The sequence below is a fragment of the Ictidomys tridecemlineatus genome, chromosome 11 (genome assembly GCF_052094955.1).
Source record: "Ictidomys tridecemlineatus isolate mIctTri1 chromosome 11, mIctTri1.hap1, whole genome shotgun sequence".
NCBI lineage: Eukaryota > Metazoa > Chordata > Mammalia > Rodentia > Sciuridae > Ictidomys > Ictidomys tridecemlineatus.
This window is the reverse complement of record NC_135487.1, coordinates 33,823,507-33,845,393: the sequence shown is the minus strand read 5'-3', so window position 1 is coordinate 33,845,393 and position 21,887 is coordinate 33,823,507. Positions and strand designations below refer to the sequence as shown.

Here is a 21,887-nt window from a genome sequence, read left to right as displayed (position 1 = left end):
CTATATGACTTATTTTCTCCAAACCCAGAGGAGAAAGATGACTTTGGATTTTATATTCATATGATTCTCATGGCCCATCCTATTTTCCAAATGTGCTATTTCAATGTCTCCCTGGAACCAAAAGGTTGAAAAGATAGAAGCTTCCAATCCTAACATCTGGTCACAAGTAAACATGTGGCTCCAAGACCTAATTATGAGTCCTGGAATTCAGTTCCCAAGGTTTCACCTACTTTCCTTACCTGCTTATCCAGGAACTCCCGGGCATCCTTTTCTATGTGGCCTTCATACAAGTTGGTTGTCAGACTCATGAGGCCAATTTTAGAGAGTCCAAAGTCAGTGAGTTTGATGTGCCCCATGGATGTAATCAGGAGGCTAGGAGGCCACAGGGGGGGAAAAAAAAAACAGAGTTATTTCAAGGTTTTCTACAAGTGCTCATTTTATTATTTGCCAAATTTTCCTACATAGGCCTCTATGGTTTTCTGTGGGACATAAGCAGGGAGACAGGCAGCTATGAAAAAATACACAGCTCTGGCTTTGAAAATGCTCTATTCAGTGGGTAAAGTGTGTTTCCTCCATATTGCAGAATAAAGCCCTGAAGTTCCTTGCTTCTTGGTGGGTATGTCAGGGTGTGTGTGCCACATTCTACACAAATAGCTAGCCTGCCTTCCACCCATTCCCATGACTTCATTTCTTTGTTGCTCCACCTGTAATTGATACTGGGAACAGGTTACCAGTGAAGAGGAAGAGACTTTCTTCCATAGAGCTGAGATCGACTTATCCTAAGGCTGTTTGCTCTAGCCATCCCTAATCCCTCTCCTCACTTGGGTAGCTCACTATCCCCATTTCAGGGAGAAGGGAAAGGGGCACATAATCTTATCCCATGTCCATGGCTGTCTTATAAGGAGGATTGGTTGGGAGGAACTAGAAATCAGATTCCATTAACATACTCTGCTTGAGCCATTTCATTTTGTGCCAAAGGCTTCACCCTGCCACCTCTCTGTTCTAATGATTCCCAAATCATTGTCTCTGGCTCTTGACTTCTTTCTCAAGCTCCATACCTACTCAACCTCCCAGATACCACAAACTCAACCTGTTCAAAACAAAGGCATGCCTCCCAATTGGTTCCTCTTCTCAGTGAAAAAACAGTAATTTATGTCAATTACTGAGCTTTGTGATAAGTACTTTTAAAAATATTTGGGGGTAGGGGATGACAGAATGATAGAATGCTTGCCTAGCATGCATGAGGCCCTGTGTTCAATTCCTAATGCACATGCACATATACATGTACAAAATCTGGCCCCTGAAAGGTTTTCTGGTACAACTAAACATCAAAGGTATTATCATTCTCACTTAGAAAGGAGTAAATTTAATTAACAGACAAACTCATAGAGTTAAACAAGCATGAGGTCATGTGAACTTAGGTCTATCTAATGCCAAAGTTACTTTCTACCATGGAGGCTTATCACCTCTGTACCAGTTCCAAGCTAGAAATCTGTAAGGCAACCTAGTCTCCTTCTGCTTCCTTGCTTCCCTTTCCACCCCAACACCAACATTAATTGTTCCCTTCCATTTCCCTACACTATCCCCTCCTCCATCTTGTCCCTGTGGTCTGGTGCAGGCATTGTTGTCTTTGGCCTGGTATCCTGAGTGACTTGTCTCTTCCACTAGTAGAGTGGTCTTTCTATACCAAAACCCAAATCTGAACATGTTCTATCACACCTTGGTCAACAGGTCCTCTGAAGACTCTATGCTCCTTAAAAGAAAACCCAAAGTTGAAAGGATCCTTGATGGTCTAGCCCCTGCATCTCTTCTCTAGTCTTTTCTCTCACTTCTCTCCGACCTACCACCACCTAAGCTATACTACCTGGAGCTCCTGAATAGATCATGTTCTCTCTTACCCGTGTATCTTTATACTTCTTGCCCCCCTGCTTTAGAAAGCTCCTCCTACTTTTTTCCACCTGATGAATGCCTTCCAAGAAGAAGCCTCATACACATATATCATCTGTCTCTCACACTAGACTTAAGTTCAATACAAAAAGGACTATATTTAAAACCCAGAATATGGTGCTTGGCACACTGTAGTATCAATAAATGTCAGGACACTCATTCAGGAATCTATTAGATGTGCTAATTCCTTAGTTCTTGCTTGGTTTCTTCAGGGGATTTCAGTGACTCTTTCATGTCACTGAAGCCTTATGATGTTCCTGCTCTTGTGGCAGTGGTCTTGGCATATGAAATGGTCAAGAGGCTGGAGTACTAGGCCTAAAAGGACACACACACCATCATTGTTTCCTAGGAGCCATTCTAGAACACATTCAGACATGCTGTGTTTCCTCCCTTTATCTAGACTCAAGAGGGAAACCATGAACAATGGACCCAGATTGTGGGCATACTTGTCAGGCTTGAGGTCACGGTGCACGATGCCATAGTTGTGTAAATATTCCAAGGCCAGCACAGTTTCTGCAAAGTATAGCCGCACCATGTCCACAGGCAAGGCCCCAATGTTCTTCAGCAGAGTGGCACAGTCTCCTCCTGCAACAAGCCCAGACTATTATGAGAGAAGCATCCAGCTCCCTGCTCTAGCCAGTTCCCAGGTTTGCAGGTCCCAAAGGAGATAGCCTCACAGGGTACCCTGGTGTTGGAGACTGATTCTAGCCCTCTGTTGCTAGCATGAGTGGGAGACAGGGTGTGGAGAGGAGTGGGAAGTGAAGTGAATCTGCCAATGGCTGTCAAGATCATTGTTTAAGACAAAGGAGGAAAGAAACCCAGGCCTCTATGCCTGCATAATGACTTGTGGCTCTGGGGAATGAATTCTACAGCCACTAGACGGTTACATCCTATTGCCTCTCACTGTAACTGAAATGGGCAGTCTCACAGTGAGGTGAGGAGCTTTGTGCTCACCATGGCCAAATGGCCTGAGATTCTGAGGCAGGAAGGAGTCCCAAAGAGGGCTTGGAAGCTGACTCTGAAACTGTCCTACATAATATACAGTTACTGGTCCTTATTAAAGTCTTGGGCTGTACCATGGCTTCCACAGCAGTCCACCTTTTTCCCAATACCTTCAGTACCTTCAACATACTCCATCACCATGCATAAGTGGCGCTTGGTCTCAAAGGAGCAGAACATGCTGACTACAAAGGGGTTCTCAGCGAAAGTCAGTATGTCACGCTCCACAAAGGCCTGCTGGATCTGGTTCCGTAGGATCAGGTTCTGCTTGTTGATCTTCTTCATGGCAAAGCGCTGCCGGGTAGATTTGTGCCGCACCAAGAATACGGCCCTGAGAAATGCAACCCAGCTCAGCCTCCAAAGGCTGTCAGCACCAGAGCTGTGCATTCCACTACCCGAACTACATGTCACACCTTACCCAGGCACAGAATGAGGGAGCAGGGATGTACATATTAATGAAAGGGATCTAAGCTCCCTGGCCCAAATTTCAAATTTCCTGGTAAGCCAGGACCTGAGGACACAGATGAATGCTTCCAGAGCTCAGGGAAAGGAGAAATGTTACCAAGAGGGATGAGCATTTTGCCTGAGAAATGAGCAATGCTCAGATGTCACAGGATATTGAATTCTTGCCTCTCCAGGGGGCTTCAGGGAGTGAGAGGATCCACCTGTGGGCCCTGAGGTATCGGCTGCCCAGGGGATTGGGAATCATATGCTTCCAGAATGGAGAGAACAAGGGCTGACTCGTTTTACTCCTGGCCACATTCTGACCCCTGCCTTTACCCATAGGCGCCATTGCTGATGAGCTTAATAGTCTCGAAGTCTTCTTCAGAGGGGGTTTTCTTAGATTGTAGAGATGCCCCGCGGCCCTGGAAGACAAGGGAAAAGGCAGGAGGCAGTCATGCTTCTCAGAGTCCATGTGCTGGGGAAAGCCAGGACCAAGCACCAGCTCAGCTCAGCCCTGCTGTAGTGTTCTGTCCATCCTTCCCTGGAAGCAGCATGACTTCTCAGTGTTTGCAGTCACCAATTCCCCATCCCTCTTTCAGATATTCTCTTTTTAAAGAGAATTCACTTCCTCTTGTTTCATAGGGTTCAGACTCCAGGAATGGGAGGTCAGGGTCTTTACCTCGATGGAATCATCAGTCTCTGGAGTGTCAGGACTGTCGTAACTGCTCAATTGGGCCATTTCTAGAAATACAGCAAGGACACAAGAGAAAAGTGTGCGTGACACTGTCAGACATCATAGCAGTACCGTTAGGTCACAGAATAGGTTCATATGGGGTAGGCATTAATGCTTTCTGCATTTGCCTGGGATACAAATCCAGTCCTGTGGCTCTATCCTCAGTGTAGTTACAGTTTGGGGATCAGAAAATAAGCCAAATGCTATTATACCACTCTTTCTTTCTTTTTAAATATTTTTTTTAGTTATACATGGATACAATATCCTCATTTTGTTTATTTATTTTTATGTGGTGTGAGTGCTTCACATGCGAGCCAAATGTTCTGCCATTGAGCAACAACCTCAGCTCCTTGTACCACTATCTCTATGAGCCCAGTGCCATTCACAAAGCTTGATACATTCTATAGAAACTCATCTCAAACTTGGGATATTTCCTGGAAACAGGGCCTAAGGCTGGGCCATCCTGCTGGCCAAGATTGCTTTGCGGGGTGGGGCTGGAAAGCAGGGAAGACAGGAGCAGGACAACCACAGATTAGGATACGCAAGCCCATATTCATGCAGAGGCTTAGTGTGAAGCCCAAAAGAATGAAGATATTCTCTGAAGCGCTGGGTTAGACCACTCCAAAGACAGGAGGATTTGTAAGGTGGTCAGCAGGAGAGGCAAGTATGTGGAGGAGACGACCATTTTAAAAAATGTGACTGTCGTCCTTTATTGGTAGCCTAGTTTGGCCTAAGGCTCTAAATCCAACCTAGCTAGGCCCAAGGCAATCCAGACAGGGACACAGTAGACAGATATGAAGAGTAATTCCCAAAAAAAGGCTGTTTTATGACAGAGATCACAGGGTGCCTCCTATGGTCCTGAGGCCCCAGATGCCATGTTATGTCCACATCCAGGCTAAATCTCTTCTTTATAGCCCCCAGGCAGCATGCTCACCCTCTATGGGATCCCGTGTGAGTCCCAACTGGCTAATGATGTAGCGGGGAATGTCACATTTAATTCCATGTCCTTCTTTGGCATGGCCCTCAGCTGCTTCTAATAGGTGGTAGAACTCTTCAGGGTCAAACTCCTGTACCAGAGGAGAGAGGTGGTCATTGGTGAAAGATACAAGTGACTGCTATTGATCTCTTTGGTTTTATAGTATATAGAGGAGGATGATGAATAAGAGGTCCTTCTCTGTGATAAGACACCTCAACCTCTGAAGACCAGAAATATCATGATTCAGGGATCACAAAAAATGGGGAAAAAGCAGTCTCCCATCAAGAGAGCTCTGTCTGCTAACCAGGTTTCAAGCCTTCCATTAGCCAGATGGTACTGTCAGGTGTGTACAGGTGCCCAGTCCAGAGCAGTCCTGGCACACACTCGACTACAGCTCATAAGAGCTGCAGCTCCCAGTCATAGTGGTACATATACACCTTCTAACATTCACTATGCACTTCCTATATGCAAGGGGTAGAAGCTCCAATGCTGACCAAAGCATAGTCACTGTCTGCATATAATAATAAAGGTGTCACTTCTGAGTGCCTACCAAGTGCCATACCCTGGGCTAAATCCTTCTAACAACTCTTTGACCTTGGTGAGGAATTCAAGGTTCACAGGAATGCCTGGTGACAAAGTAAGAAGAAATGGAAAACCAGCATGCAAACCTGCTGGGTCCAAGCCCCTGCTCTGCCACAGACTTCATGTTCTTGATGCAGAGGCTCTCTAACCTCTGGTTTGCCTGTTTTCATTCCATACAGTCTCTCTATTTTGGAGAATTAAACTACCTACTCAGATATGATCTACACCAGACCTGGAAGTCTTCTTAACTTTTTATTCTTTCTCAGCCCCATCTCAGAAATCTACCTTATAAATACCTCTCTAATCTACTGCTTCTTTTCCCCCCCTACCGTTGTCCTAATTCAAATCACCCTATCTCACATTAATTGCTTTAAGTGCCTCTGTCCTCAGTTCCTTGCTCATCCTGCCCTCTCTTCCAATTCACCATCCATGTCCAGGCTGAAGTAATATTTCTTAGAACTAAATCTGATAGAATACTTAATTCAGAAATAAATAGGAACCATATACTGATACATACAACAACATATGCATCTCAAAATTAACACTATGCAGAGTGAAAGAAGTCAGAACACGGGTTCATTACATGAAACTATACAAAGGCAAACATCCACAGCAAAAGCAGGCAGATAAGTGGTGCCTGGAAGCAGGGTGGGGAGAGGACTGACGGCAAAGGGACATGAGAAAACTCTTTAAGGAAACACAAAAATCTCAACCATGGCAGTAATTATACAGATATACATTTGTTAAAATTCAATAGGCTGCATACTCCAAAAGGATGTATTTTATTGAATGTATAGTATATCTTAATAAAGTCAGTTAAGAAAACAGTAAACCTGATCATGCCATATTCTAACCTCAACTTTGTGGTAGCTCCAAGTGGACTAAAGGATAATGCAAACTCCTGAGCTGAGAAGGCAACACCTTCCATTATCTAGTGCTGCCCGCCTTCCAACTTCATCCCTCGCTACCTCATCAAATCCACCCTGTCTTCCTACCCCACATCCCTGGCCTGGCAAATGTGCATTCATCCTTCAGGTCATTGAATAGGCCTCTTCTCCCTCAGGAAGCTTTCACTGAATGCTCATTCTATACAGAACTAAAGCACTTCCTTCACCAGGTTTCTGGTGCACCTTGCATTCACTTGAGTTATGACATTTCTTAAAATATTACAATTATTATTTATATATCCACATGCTTTATATTTGCTAGTGCCACTACAGAGGAAGTATCTTGAGATCAGGACTCTGTTCTATTCATGTCTATACTTTCAGTGTCTAGCATTAAATAGGTACAAGGTGGCTCAATGTGGGAATAAGTCAGATTAATACTTTCCCTGCCATACCCATCAGGACCATCAATTTGTCCTCAAAGGAACCTGTTTAGTCCCCCAGTGCTTAGAGATCATATTTAAATACAGACCTAAGCAACAGAGATGGTAGTGGTGCTGCCACAGTTTTGTTGTTGGCAGGATACTTCCTTTACAACCTCAAACCCCATCTCCCCATCTAATCTTCCCGAGTCCACTTACCAGGCATTCCAGGAGACGAGCTGGACGAGCAATGACTATCATCAGTTTTTTTACCAGCTGCATCACAGAAGCCACCTCTGAGCTCTCTGAGCGCTCATGAGCCTGCAAAGAAGACAAAAGTCACTTCAGCAAGCTACTGGTCTGGTGTGGCTGGGCTGAGCAGAACCATAATGGGCAGAGCTGACTACAGAGAGAAATTATTGGTAGTAGAGAGAGCTCTGTAAAGCAAAAAAAAAAAAAGAGAGAGGGAGGGAGGGAGGGAGGGAGGAAGAAAGGAAGGAAGGAAGGAATTAATTCAGAGGAGAAGGCTGGTCAGCTGTGGGAGGGAGAAAGTTGCTCACTCATGAGAGACCAGTGAGTCTGAGAATACTACAAGACCAAGAAATGTCACCCAGACACACCTTTACCTGCTCCTACAACCAACAAGCTTGATTTACCTTCCACACCCCATCTTAAGGGGCAACTCTCAATAGAGCCTTCATAGATATTCACCTTGTACCCCAGACACACTGTAAGGAACAAAAGACCTCAAAGCAAGGAAATGATATGACCAGAGAGGTATTTCAGGAAGACCACTAGCTGCAGAGCAGAGGGTGCACTAAAGAGGGCAAGCCTAAAATCAGGGAAATCATTAATGCAATAACTCCACTGAACAAGGCAGAAGTCAAGGCAGTAAAAACCAAGGTAAGTGCACAGCCTCAGGCCATTTTCTAAGATGGATCTGAGGGGTGGCAGAAGCAGGAAGGGAGGTAACTGCAACTTCATTTTTAGGGAAACTTCACTGAGCCCTTAGTGAAACAGGAACTGCAAGAAGATAAACAATAGACTAAAAACATGAGAAGTTTGTCTTTAGAGAAAAGAGCAGTGGGGCAGAAGAGGCAAATTTAAGTTTGAGGTGTCCTCATAGACAACCTTGGTATTTGCTGGGCCCAGGAGCCTCTTTCTTTCTTTCTTTTTTTAAAATTTTAATATTTTTAGTTGTAGATAGACACAATACCTTTATTTTCTTTATTTTTATGTGGTGATAAGGATAGAACCCAGTGCCTCACACGTACAAGGCAAGCGCCCTACTACTGAGCCCCAGCCCCAGGCCCCAGGACCTCTTGCTTGTCTTCTGAGAACAGCTCATGCTTCTAGGATCCACCCTGATACTCTGTGGCTGCACCTTCCCTTCCACCTCCAACAGCTGACCAGTGTGGACTGCTTTCCTGGGAATTTTTCAATGCTCAGAAAGATAACAGTTATTATCTGTGTAGCCAAACTGTATAATCTACACTTGGTGAAAAAAGATGGCCATATCTAACCTCAGAGCACAGATAAAAACTGCTAAGAAAGGAGAATGAGCACTTCCAGAGCTTGTCAGTTTCTGGTTGCTGACACTGGTCCCTTCTTAAGGCCTGATGCATTTTTATCTTCAGTTCTCCAAAACCTACCCTCTTCATCCATATCTTAGTATCCCTTTACTGTTAAAACTTCTGTGAGTCTTATTTCTATTACTTATGACCAAAGAATATGCACCAATCTGGGGAAGTCAGTGAAGGAGTTCAGTAGGTAGGTCACTGGTCTGGAGTTTAGGAAAATAAAGGAGCAGGTGGGAGTCTTCCACTAAGGACCTGGGAGTAGAAAAGGCTCATCAGCACAAGGGTGGAGAAAGGAAAGAGATTCTGGACAGTGCCCTGTAAAACAGCAGCATTTTAGAGTGGGTAGAGAGGGAACTTATGAAGAGGCAGCAAGGCTAGAGAGAACAAGGAATTGACAACCAGAAGAGCTAAGGTTCAAGAGGTGTTCACAGTGTCCTGTAGAAAGGTGAAGAAAGATGAGGCCTGAAAGAAGCCACAGAATTTGGCAATTAGTCAATTATTTCCTTGGTTGCTTTTGTCTGAGCAGCTTCAGTGGAATCTTAGGGAAGCTCAGAAGACTGAGTAGTGAATAGGTTATAAGAAATATTTCAAATGAAGATTTCTGTGTATGTGTGTGTGTATTTTTTTTTCCAAATGTGATACTGGGGATGGAACCCAGGGTCTGGCACATACTAGGCAAGCACTCTACCACTGAGCTACATCTCCAGCACCCTTATAACCTATTCTTGTGTGCGTGTGTGTGTGTGTTTATGTACATACATACATGACAAACATGAGTTTGGGTTCTACTTCTGCTATTTAAGAAATGAGTTATCTTGGTGATTCAGTCCTTTAAACTTCAGTTTACTCATCTTTAAATTTGGGGAATAATAATAGCGCTTTCCTTATAGGTGGGTATGGATTAAATTAATTAAATGAGATAATACAGTGTCTAGCATGTATTACGTGCTCTGTAAATGCTAGCAATCTTTATTATTTTAAGCATAAAGCTAATGATGATGGTTTTTGATTTAATCTCATTGAATGAATGATTGCCATTTTATCATTGCCTTTATGCTAAAAATCTAAGCTTGGATTCCTCCCGAGAAAGACCCTTCGTCATCTGGCTACCAGTCTAATTCTTCAAACTTACCAACTCTTTCCTGCAGGCATCTACTCTAGTTGGCCAAACTACTTCATCTGCAATTTCTGGAATGCACCAAGTTCCTTACACTGTTTCCTAGGCTTTTCTACTTGCCAAGATTTGACTTTCTCTGAACCATGCTGAGCCCTTCTCTGTGCTCAGAACTTATCTCTTTTTGTGCTTGTCAATCACATTGTATTATAATAAATGGAAGATAGTGTCTGGTACACAGTACACATTGTTAATGAAAGCTGTTATTTTTTTACTGTAAGTATATATATTGGTGGGCCTATAACCTTAGTCAACAGCAAATTCCTGAGATGGGAGTCTACACTGAATACCTGTTAACACCCCCCTCCCAAAGGCCAAACAAATCAAGGAAGAAAGGAACAAATTGGCTCCACAATCAGTAGTCTTCCTAGTACATCAACCACTTAACCCCAGGGATAGTCAGTCTGAGAAAATGCCTGGAGGTTTTGGGCAAGACTCTGATTTCAGCATTTGAGAAGATCAATGTTTCAGAAGGAACCTCGAAGCTGGGTATAGTGGTGCCTGTGTATAGTCCCAGATACATCTACACGTGAGGCTTGAGGTGGGAAAACCCCTTGAGCCCATAGTTTAAGGCCAGCAGGGCAATATACAGCGACATATCTCAAGCGGGAAAAATTTTTAAAAAGGAGGAGACTTGGTAATCATTTAGCAATACCTTGATTCCTAAATGTTTCTGGGGCACCCCATTTATTAATGAAAAACTATTAGAAAATTATTCCTGAGTAGAAACAAATAGCTGCTTTTCATGGGAATTTGGCTTTCTAAAGTCATATTGAATTTAAGTCATATTGAAGTCAAATTCAATATGACTTCCTAAAGCAGTATGCTTGGTCTTGGCTGTCTCTGGATTAATTTACCTTTAGCCTCACAGGGATTTTTTTCATACTGCAGAGGATCAGATCTCTACACATAGAAATCTTACTAGAGCACTTCTCACCATGTCAGTGGAACATCAGCAAGTGGATAAACCCACAGGTTAAGCCTTGGCCCTGCTTCCTTTGGGCTGAGGAGAGACAGTTGGGAGGCTCTGCTTACACCAAGTATTATTATTATTATTATTATTATTTTAGTTGTAGATGAACACAATAAAAGTATTGTATTCATCTATATATTTTTATGTGGTACTGATGATGGAACCCAATGCCTCAAACATGCTAGACTCTACCATTGAGCTACAGCCCCTAAACCAATCATTTTTGAAAAGAGAGCCTACCACATCCATTGGGGCCACTTTATGACTTTGGGTAACAAATCTCTTAGTCAAAGAATTTATGAATCTATAGTGTTAGAGCCTCAGGCAGAATAATACAGCTTTAGATGTAGAGAAGAAAGGACTTATAGAACTGAGTCTACTGATACCACACAGGCTTTACTCAACGATGCAAGGAACTAGGGAGGGATCTAAGTCTATCAGTACCACACGTGGAGGTGGTTCCTGTATATCCTGTATAAGGATACCTGGTGGTGCCTGCAGGCTGGGAAGACTGGGAACCTGCAAATTTCTGATCGCAGCCCACTATGTGGAGGTTTTACCACAGCCCTGGCACCAAGTCACTCACATCTTGTAGAAGTTTCTCCAAATTCTCTTGAAGTTCATAGAAGTAATGTGATGTAATGAGGCCACTCTGAGATTTATCCAGGCAGTCTCGGGCCATCTCAATCACCTGATGATGGATAAAGCTCAGGGCTCCATCTGCCAAGGGCAACACACTGTCTGGCGTATTGGAGGAAATGAACTCTGCTAGTCGCTCTTCCATTTGTGCGGTGGCCTGGGAATAAAAGCAAGAAAAGTGACAGTTCCCTTCTAGTCCTATCTCAGCTGGAGCTAAGCTGAAGGACTTGGTAACAGCTAAAGGACAGGCTCCATGGGAGCCTGGTTTTCTGATGTTGCATTTGGGAAATCTAATGACTGAAGAAACAAGAAGATCACTTTCAAGTTAAGTCAGAATGCCCTAGCACTATATTCAAGGGCCTCTATTGCCTGAATTTGCCTGTCCCTGACTATTTCCTATAGAGCACGCTCTTTGTCTGGGGGCATAGAAGGTTTGCTGTTCTCCTTTACCCTGGCATTCATGCCTCTGTCTTTGTTTATTCTGTTCTCTGACTGTGGCCCTCTCGCCCTGCAGGTCTGCCTCACAAGCTCCTGTTAGTTCCTTTCGTGTCACACAAGCATTACCTCTCCATAGGGAAGTCTTTCCCCAGCAAACAGGAGTTCTCTTTCATCAGTGCTTCGTCCATTGGCCTCAACTGGATACATGTAGTGTATGGATACTGCTGAGTTCTAAGCCTTTCTCTGGACTGGGAAGTTCTTCAAATCAGAGACAATATTATCATCTCAGGATCCTTTTACTTAACCTGAGGACCTGCTTAACAGAGGTTCTGCTGGACACAGCTAAGCAGGTAGTCAGAGAATGTTTACTGAAGTTGTGAATCTGTCTGGTCTTGGATCCAAGTTGGAATAAAGGACTATGAATAGAAACATGACTCTTGCCTGGATCCCAGAAGAGCAGAATGGAGTCATACAGTTAGTAAACAGTAGGAGTGGATTTCAATTCAGGCAGTTTGCTCCTTGCTATTGCTTTATTGTCCATCAAGAAAAGCACAAGGGGTCATCATCTCCATCAGCCATCATATCTTTACAGGAGACTACACCTGAGTCTAGAGGAAGGGCCTCAAAAAGGAGCAGGACCCCCAATTGCACAACTGAGACAGAAACAAACAGACCCAGAGAGTTCTGAACAGAGGTTGAAGAATGAGGTTTGGGCATCCCAGGATTCTACTGTCAGGGATTGTCAGTCTACTGCTCCCTCTCAAGACAGAGCTGGCTGCTTTCTGCAGTAAGGCCAGATCAGAATGGTGTTCAAACAGAAATGCAAATGGGAAGCAAGGTCCTAGGTTCTGCAGACAAGTGTGAATGCTATTTCTCAGCTATCTCAGGATAACAACCTATTTTCTTCCATCAACATTTTCCTTGAAAACACAAATACAAATGTTAGTAAACAACTCTATGCCCTCTGTCTCCTACTCACTGCTCCCTGTGGCCTTCCTGTAGGTACAGCATCTGTCTGTATACTGTCTGGGGCCTGCTTAAGAAATCTGTACCAAATGAAGGTGATTCTAGAGGGAAAATCATGTCATGGGGGGACCATGACTCACAGATCCTAATATGCACAGTGGAAAGTCAGGCCTCCAGTTCTTTCCTTCCCATTTAACATGTGCTGGAATACCTTTCTGACATTCCCTTCTAGTCCCTCTGGGGAATGGACAAGCAGAGGTTCTGCAAATATAGCCCATAAACTCATAGACCCTGCTGCCTCCTGCTGCTCACACAGTCTGGAAGTCTGCATGCCTATGTCTTCCTCCTCCTGTGGGAGCCTTTCCTCTTCCTGGTTACTTCTGGAGGCAGCAGTTCACCCCTCACCCCAAAGTGTTTTTACTGGACTGGCTGTAGGCAGCCATCCTTGGGGTACTGGCTTCTTTTAAGTGAATCCTTACCTTAGGGAATCTTTCTTTGTACACATGATTCATCATTATTATTTCACTGTCAAAGGAAACCGGGGACCGTCCAGGACTGAATAAGAAAAAAAAATTATCTTATTTTAATACTATGAAACTCTCAAAGAGAAAGCTGACCATCCCTAGAACCCCTGCCCTCCCACTAATTTCAGCACCCATCCCCATCTTTTTTATTTTTTGGTACTGGGCAATAACTCAGGGCACTCAATTCCTGAGCCACATCCCTACCCTTATTTTGTATTTATTCAGAGACAGGGTTTCACTGAGCTGCTTAGTGCCTTGCTTTTGCTAATGCTGGCTTTGAATTGGCGATCTTCCAGACTCAGCCTCTTGAGCTGCTGGGATTACAGGTGTGTGCCACTATGCCTGGCCCAAGCTCCCATCTTCATGAGAGCTGGCTGGGCATGGTCATGCACACCTGTAATCCCAGCAGCTTGGGAAGCTGAGGCAAGAGGATCATAAAGTTATCATGAGGTTAGACTGAGCTACTTAGCGAGGCCCTAAGAAACCTAGTGAGAACCTGTCTCAAAAAAATCAAAAGGGCTGGGGATATGGCTCAGTGGTAAAATGCCCCTGGGTTCAATCTCCATAAAATAAGAGAGAAAGAATGCGCATGTGATGAGTTCCAGAGCCTTTCTTATTCCTAGAGCTCCCAGTGTACCTTGTAAGGTTCAAAACCAGTGCCATCTGGTGCTAGGTTATCTTCCTACAAGAAGGATGGCTTTCACAAAGAACTCTTGCCAGGGCCTGAAAAGGCTGAGAAAGGAGGAGCCTACTCCTGAGCCCACTGGTGGCTTTCCTGGGGATGACCTCCTCAGAACAAGACCCTGTGTCCTTGTAGCTTTGACCAGTGGGGTTTGCTATACCTTCGCACACTCTGGGAATCAAATCAAATTGATCAACCTCCAAAGCAACCAAAGGAAGACTCTACACACTTATTTCTTTTTCCAAACAAACTGTGGCCTAGAGAGCTAACTTGACCTCCGGCCTGGGAGACAGGTGAATCTAGCCTGTAGTGAGCTGTATGTCTGGATCATCTATTAAAGAGAATAACAGTGTTTTCAGCCTTAATTTATTATCTTCCCTTGTAACCTAAATCTTCCCCACTGGCCCACATGCAGTTACATCTCCTTAAAGAATTTAAAATTCTGAGTTTTAAATTTGGGTCCTGCCTAGTTTAGTGCCCTGATAGGAGATCTCAACTGGGCTAGGTTCAGAACTGTTCTTTGCCTTTCTGGGATTTCAGGCGTGAGCCTGGGAGTGAGCCTTGTTCTGTCTGCCCTCCTGATGCAAATGATCAAGTATTTAAGAATAATACAGGAGGGACTTCCCTGAGTGTCACTGTGGTCCTCTCAGTCCTAAAATATACCCTTTACTCTATGTAAGTTGCTGAGATCACAAGATTCAGGTGTTCCTCTGTGAGATAAGGATAGTCATTCGGATTTACATCACTCATTTGTATTCTTGATCCTTTGCACTTAAGTCTCAGTGATCATCTTTAATCTTTGAAGTTGAATCAATCTGGCCCAGCTCACTCCCTGTCCCAGTGCCAGCAATACCTTAGGGAATTTTTTCTGGGAGGCACTGTTTCCTTGGGACACCACCCCGTACATGTTAGCCAATTTCTTACTTCACAGAGACCCTAGGAAGGGTCTCATGAAGTTGAGCTCATTTTGATCTCCACCCTCTCCCTTAACTTGGAATGCTAGCACATATTTATAAGCTAATACCAAAGAGAATGAGCAGTTAGTGGCTGGGGGTGTAGTTCAACGGTGGAGTGCTAGCTTAGTATGTGCAAGGCTCTAGGTTTGAGCCTCAGTACTTTCCCCAACTAACTCAGGGGAATTCAGACAAATCAGCTGTTAAGGTTTGTTTAGTTTGATGAAGGCAGGCCCAGGTGACTCAAGGAATTAAAATTGAGATGGCTTTGAAAAGGCATTTTTTATTTTGTTTAATTTTTATAGCACGGGTGGTTGAACTAAGACACTTTCCCACTGAGCTACATCCTCAGCCCTTTTTATTTTCAGACACAGTCTGAAGTTGTCGAGGCTGGCCTTCAACTTGCAATCTTCCTGCCTCAGTCTACCAAGTCACTGGGATTACAGTTATATGCCACTGCATTCAGCTTCAGATGGGCAATTAATTCTGCTTTTAAATTGGGCTCCTTCCCCAAGTCAGCCACTTGTGTCTGTAACAGCAGCTTTCCATCTGGCCTAGCTCATTCACTCTGGGCCTCACAGTTCTGCAGTCAGGTAATCATTAGAACTAATAATACTATTACTCTCTTTTACTGAATGGAGTTGGAAGGGAAAAAGAGAAAGACCACATGACAGCATCATCACATAGCTTTTGAGTAATGGGCTGAGCTGAACCTGAATACAAAACTGGATTTGATTAACTCAAGTTGGCCAATATGCTCCACCAGGGGTTAGAAACCACAGCCAGCAGACCAAATCTGGCCCATTACCTGTGTTACTAACAAAGCTTTTATGTTACCTGTGGCTGCTTTCACACTACAACAGCAAAGTTAAGTAGCTGTGACAGAGATTATATGGCCTGTAAAGCCTAAAATATTCATATCTTGGCGCTTTACAGGAGATGTGTGCCAATCCCTGTGGTGTGTAGCAAACCGAGGCCCCTGGGTACTAGAACAGTAGGAGAGCATTCCTCACCTGAGGCTGCGGGAGCGGGGCCGCATGGCTGGGGACTGTCGTCCTTCCTCATCTGGCACACTTTCTGTGCTGAAATGCTTTGTCAGAAAGTGCAATTCATCAGCTGTCGGCTGGAAAGGCAACTGATGCAGCTTTTCTTGTGAGGAACATGATGACTATGGGGGAAAACATTACAAACAGCATTAAAGACGGGAGCAAGGGCAGTCCAAGAGTGGAGAAGGACTGAAACTGCTCAGGGACTCCCTAGCCAATGTGAACACAAAGCATCTGCTCCTTTCCTGTAGCCTGGACTGGGCACGATTCTTTTCACCATGAAACCTTCAGAGGTCTCAGTACTGATCAAGCCAAGACACTAGAGTCCTTCAGGAGTTGTGCTAGAAGCTGGGCTCAGACCTTCATGAGGTGTGAGAACTCTCCAACACCGAGGAGCCTTCTGAGGTAGTAAAAAGCAGATTCTTCTGCAAGGACCCTTGGCCTTCTATGAAGCTTTTGGCTTCTTGAGATAGTAAGCAAGTAGAGAGCACACTTCCTAGCTCAAGAAATGTTCCAGGTAAGCTGCAAATGACATCCCCTTAAGTTTTCCCTTTTACAACCTTAAGAGTGCCATCAGGGGACAGCTCAGCCATGTTTCTTTTCAACTGTTATCTAGAGAAAAACTAGCTTTGGTGAGGCTGGGAAGCTATGTCCAGATACTAGGGACAACACAAGGCGGGCAAATATACCAGAGAAGAAAATTCCTTCTAGATCTAGACCTAAAGATTAAACTTGATCTGAAAACAATCATGAAACTCTAAACATGGCTGAGTGATTGAGGATTCCTGACAAGAGTCTGCCAGTCACAACAGACCATTTGAGGAAGTGAACCAGCATCACTGAAGGAAACCCACACATATAGCTACGCTGTAGCAACCCACAGGCTCCAGAATCAGCAAGATTCTGAGAGAGCAGGTAAGTCTAGCATTATTGGCCCAATTTCTACTTATCAATTAATCAAGGGTCTGGGGCTTAAAAATCTAAATCATTTAGAGTCAAAGCTGTAGCACCACGAAGAGGGAAATATAATGCTATAGGGTCAACATCAAGGGAGAAATTAGCACTTTTTGGATTAACAGTGTGTGTCTCTCTCATGGAATGTTATATAGAACAAAAACTATAAACAATGCAATGTCTGCACTGTGCTCTATCCTGGCAACATTTTTAAAAATGAATTCATTTAGGCTGCAAAAAGAATTTTCACCCAATTAACATAAAGCTAGCAGGGCAATAAATTATGGTGAACAAAATTGGTATTTAAAATATCCCAATAAGCTGGAGCAATGGATTGAGTTAAATTTACTGAACAGATGAAAAAAATATACATAGTATATGTGTGTATACATATACATACATAGAATATACACACACACAACTCTTACTTTGGGTTTAAAAAAATCACTTGTTTGAGTAAAGGATTATGGAAAAATGGGTATTTAAGCTTAGCTGCCAAAGATCAATAAGACCTTTGGATTGATTTAACAGTAATATCTAGTCATGGGAGAAAATGGTGATCCTTTGCTGTGCTTGGGATTCATGACTACAGACAAACCAGTCATAGAAGACTTGAAGAACAGAAATGGGGATACACTCATCAAATATACATTCTGTAAAGCCTAAAACACTTAGTATTTAGCTTTTCACTAAGTTTTCCAACCTTGTCATCCTTTAATAAAAAGGAGGACTCATTTTAGGGTTGATTGCACATGGTAGCAATTAGCATATCAGTTGTGTTTTTTTGGCTAAAACCTTCTTTAAAAAAAATAAGTAAAATTTTAGAGTAAGGACTAGTCTTTCGTTAATATACATCACATTCTTTCTTGACTTTTTGGAAAGAAAAAGGTAAAAAAGGAGGCAGAAGGTCTGCCAGAGCTTTGTGACATGGGAGGGGTGATTTGCTCTTGGTTGCAGTTCTAGAAATAAGGTTGGGGGTGGGCAGGGAAACGATGCTTAGGAGTCCCCATGCTCAGTCTCACTGGCAAAGAAAAAGTGCATTCACAAGCCCTTCTCTGACTCAACCAGGAAAAACTGACTCCAGGGAGGGGAGGGAACCTTCCAAAGGTGTTTCTGGATCTGTCTATGTTTTGAAGGGTCGCTAGCCTTCTGCCCCAATCAGCACTACCCCCAAGCAATCTACATGAATTTGGCTTTAAAGGAAAAGCCAAGAACCATTTTGTAGCATTGGACAGTGTTGTATGGATCAGAATGAAGGAGGTATGGCCACAGATTTGGCTACTTACTGAGACAGTGGAGCTAGGAGTGTTGGTTCCATAGCCTGAAGAAGGCAAAGAGGCCAAAGACCAGCGCCGTCCATCAGTCCTATGTAAGAAGAAGAATATTAGGTAATTTCTACAGGTCCCCACCCTGAGCCCAGGACCTGCCTGGCTATGTCCATCAGCATGTTTGGGCAGTTGATTTGCTGGAGGGCTTCTTCTCATCTCCAAACAGTACTGCTCCATCTAGCACACACTCTCTCCTACAAGAGGCCTATTGATGTATGTTTTCCACTTCAGAGATGGACACTTCTGACTATGAAGGAACCCATAGCTTTTTATATCTATTATATAATACTGTGGTTTTGGAATAAATATTTTAATACTTTCAACTCATTCACTTTCAAAAAGAAGCAACAACAGAGTACTCTACCTGAAGGCATTATCATAAGGACACAATTGCCACTGAAATGCAGCTATTTCCTTTTTGTTGAGATGGGGTTTTGCTATGTTGCTCAGGCTGGCCTCAAATTCCTGGGTTCAAGCAATCTTCCTGCCTCAGCCTTCAGAATAGCTGGAATTACAGGCATGAAGCACCACACCTAGCTTTATTTTCTTTTTGAAGACTATGTGAAGGGCTCTTGTTTTCCCAGGACACTGGGTTGATAGTAAGGAAAAAGCAGACCATCATCTGGATCTGAACTGAACATCAATAGACAGCAAATAGTTATAGTCCATCTAGGATCCATTAGGACCCATAAAATCAGTCTTTGAAAATGTTTGCCACAGAATGACAGTAACCTTACAAAAGAGGATGGAGGTGACATACCTTTGGCTTTATATGAAACTCTGGAGGTTTCCTTGCTTTCTCAAAAGTATGCCCCACAAAGCTCTTATCTCAAAGAACCACAATTACATGCTTTACTATAGAAGAGAAAGATTAAAGGGGTATCTGACTTAAAGCTTTTAAAATATAAACACATGATTGTTTGCCTGCACTGTGGAAAGTGGCATAAAGTATTGTTTCTTGTGGAGCTTGGAGGTATACAGCCTGCTGAGGTTGAAGCCAGATGAAATATCTTCACTGCTACCGGCAGAATCTTACATCTATCAGCAATGGAAGACCTTTAGAAGTTAAGTTCTTACTACAATTTGCAGAGAAAACTCTGATGCCCAGAGATTGGAATGGTTTGTCCAAGGCTTCTCAGAGTTACAGCAGGAGATGGGAAATGGAGGAGGAAGGAAAAAAAGGGAATAAATCTTGGTAGGGCTTCTCCTTTGGAAGCACTGCTCCCCACCTTTCCCAACACAGAGCAGCTAGTCTACTGTGTTCTGTAAGGGAAGAGCCCAGTGTTCCATGCCACATGCACATGACTCAAACTTCATGCCACCCAGGCAGCCAGCATGTGTAAATCAGAACTCTGCTGGAACCTTGTCTCTGAAGCAAAGAAATGTCCAGGAGGGTGATAAAATATGCTGTTCTCTCTGATTCTTTGCTGGGCCCTGGGTGCTCTACACAAGAAAGCCATTTAATTCCAGGAAAATAGAGCTCAGCAAAGATAAATGTAATTCAGTGTTGGATTTCCTAAGGCCTTATTAAATACACCTTTTCACTTGTGATTTTCAATCCTTTAGATAAAAATGGAAACCAACTGCATGGCAGTCACTTCTCTGTACACTGAAGAACAGGAGCTATCAGAATGAAATGTCACCATAGGATGTCTCTAGTTCCTCTGTCTGGCCTCCTCACTGGGAGACTGAGGAAAGTTGTAAGAATGCAGGATTTGTACCTAGGTTCAGAAGTTTGGAACTATTCAGTAGTTCCTGCCTCCAAGAATATGAGCTCTGAGTCTTGGTTCCAGCAGGTAGTGGATCCTATGAGGCCTCTTTGATAGATATGAAAGGCCCAGTGTTCATACCCACAGTCAGAGAAGAATCATCACAACCAGTTCTCTCACCAAGCACAAAATCACAAGCCACATTATCTGGCCATGCATAGCAGTGGTCCAGCCCCTCTCCCCATCATACCCACTATTACCTGTCTGCTCTGTGGCCATGGCTGTAGTGAAAAGATGTACATCACAGTGAGAACCAATGGGAACCAGAGATAGCAATCTGTTTGACCCCCAGCATTTGGTTTAACTTGATGAAGGCAAATATTCTGTTTATAAATGTGTAAAAGTTGGAAGTAAAATGACCTCAATAACAAGGAACCAACAATTTTTGGTCCCTCTTTGGCATGGCTGAAGCATTCCTCTCCACCCCATCAATAACTAGCAGTTTTGGGCTGGGGTTGTAGCTCAGCGGTAGAGTGCTCACCTAGCACATGAGAGGCCCTGGGTTCGATCCTCGGCATCACATAAAAAAAGAAATATTGTATCCAACTACAACTAAAAAATAAATATTAAAAAAAAAACTAGCAGTTTTTCCCACTGTGTTCTGTAGGAGGACAGCCCGGGGGTCTATGTTCCATTCACATGACTCAAATGTCATGCCTATGAGCGTAGACTTGAGCCAGTGGTAATACCAGGCCCCAAAGCCTCCCAGTTGGTCCTGCTTTTGAAGCCTAAATCAAGTAGATTTAGGGCATCAACGGAACCTGCTATTCCCTCTACCTAGGATAGTCCCCAACTCTGTAACCTCACACCTAACATGGTAGCTGCTTCTTATCCTTCAGTGTGGCTTTATGTGACCACCAGTGGGGACTCACAGCCTACTCTTTTTATTCTTTCATGCAGCATCATGTTCTTTCCCTTCATGGTACTTATCAGAGCTTACAACTAAATATTTGCTTTTCATGTATTGTCTGTCTCTCTCATCACCCATTTGATCAATAAGCATTGATGCTTATTATGTACCAGGAGACACAGTTTTCAACAGATTAAGGTATTAAAGGTAACTTGATTCTGGTTGAGGTGAGAGAAAAAACATGACAAAAAGAAAATATTAAGAAATATTAGAAAGTACTAGTTTAAAAATAAAATTGGATGATTTAATTGAGACTAACAAGGAGGTACCATTAGATTGTGTCATTAGGAAAAGTTTCTCTAAGGAAATATATTTAAGATGAGATATGAATGACAAGAATGAATTAACTAAGTGAACATCTGAGGGGATAGCATTCCTTAGGAAGGAAACAAGTACATAGACCCTATCTATTTTCAAGAAAGTAGGGATTATGACTATTTTGTTACCACTGTAATACTACGCACTCATCATTGTGCCAAGCTCAAAGTCAGAGTTCAGTCAAAATTTATTGAATGAATGGAAAATGACTCAATGCCACTTCTGGGGGATCTGGTCATAGGTCCTGCTGTCCTAGTTCATACTTAATCTAGGCTACAGTTCATACACAGTCCAGGCAGAAAGTCTGGGATAAGTCTTTCCAGCTGTTCAGAAAAAAAAAAAAAAATCAATCCAACAGATTCTTATATTGTAAGTGATACTACTTGAATCCCTGGTTAACTAATTGGAAGTTACATAGGGTAGGAGAGATGAGTCCGGGAAACACATCTGGATGAGGTTTCTTTTGAATAAAGCAGGGATCAGGAAGGGCATCCAAATCAGTCATCAAACTTTTCCCTGCTCAAGGTCTATTCAACTACACAGAATCCTGGAGTGGAAGGGATATATTTCTTCTAGATTTTCATTTGAATAGCTATTTCCAAAAGTCTGTTTTTTTTGGTCATGTCTTTTAAAAAAGTACTAT

General features: G+C 43.2%; 1 protein-coding gene across 12 annotated transcripts in view; it reads right to left on the bottom strand.

The window, feature by feature from the left end:
• Mast2 (microtubule associated serine/threonine kinase 2) overlaps positions 1–21,887 on the bottom strand; it is a 185,771-nt gene that overhangs the window by 7,174 nt on the left and 156,710 nt on the right. For 8 of the 12 annotated variants that reach the window (XM_005317979.5, XM_013364009.4, XM_013364017.4 and 5 more), the window contains 12 exons: positions 20,217–20,237; positions 18,206–18,284; positions 15,933–16,087; positions 13,240–13,315; positions 11,304–11,513; positions 7,210–7,311; positions 5,058–5,190; positions 4,070–4,131; positions 3,727–3,812; positions 3,069–3,277; positions 2,394–2,532; positions 240–372 (listed from right to left, as the gene is read on the bottom strand). In XM_005317979.5, the coding sequence (XP_005318036.2) occupies positions 240–372; positions 2,394–2,532; positions 3,069–3,277; positions 3,727–3,812; positions 4,070–4,131; positions 5,058–5,190; positions 7,210–7,311; positions 11,304–11,513; positions 13,240–13,315; positions 15,933–16,087; positions 18,206–18,284; positions 20,217–20,237 (1,405 nt within the window). The remainder of the gene's footprint in view (positions 1–239; positions 373–2,393; positions 2,533–3,068; positions 3,278–3,726; positions 3,813–4,069; positions 4,132–5,057; positions 5,191–7,209; positions 7,312–11,303; positions 11,514–13,239; positions 13,316–15,932; positions 16,088–18,205; positions 18,285–20,216; positions 20,238–21,887) is intronic. The other 4 variants (XM_013364031.4, XM_005317981.5, XM_013364030.4 and 1 more) reach the window with 1 other exon arrangement.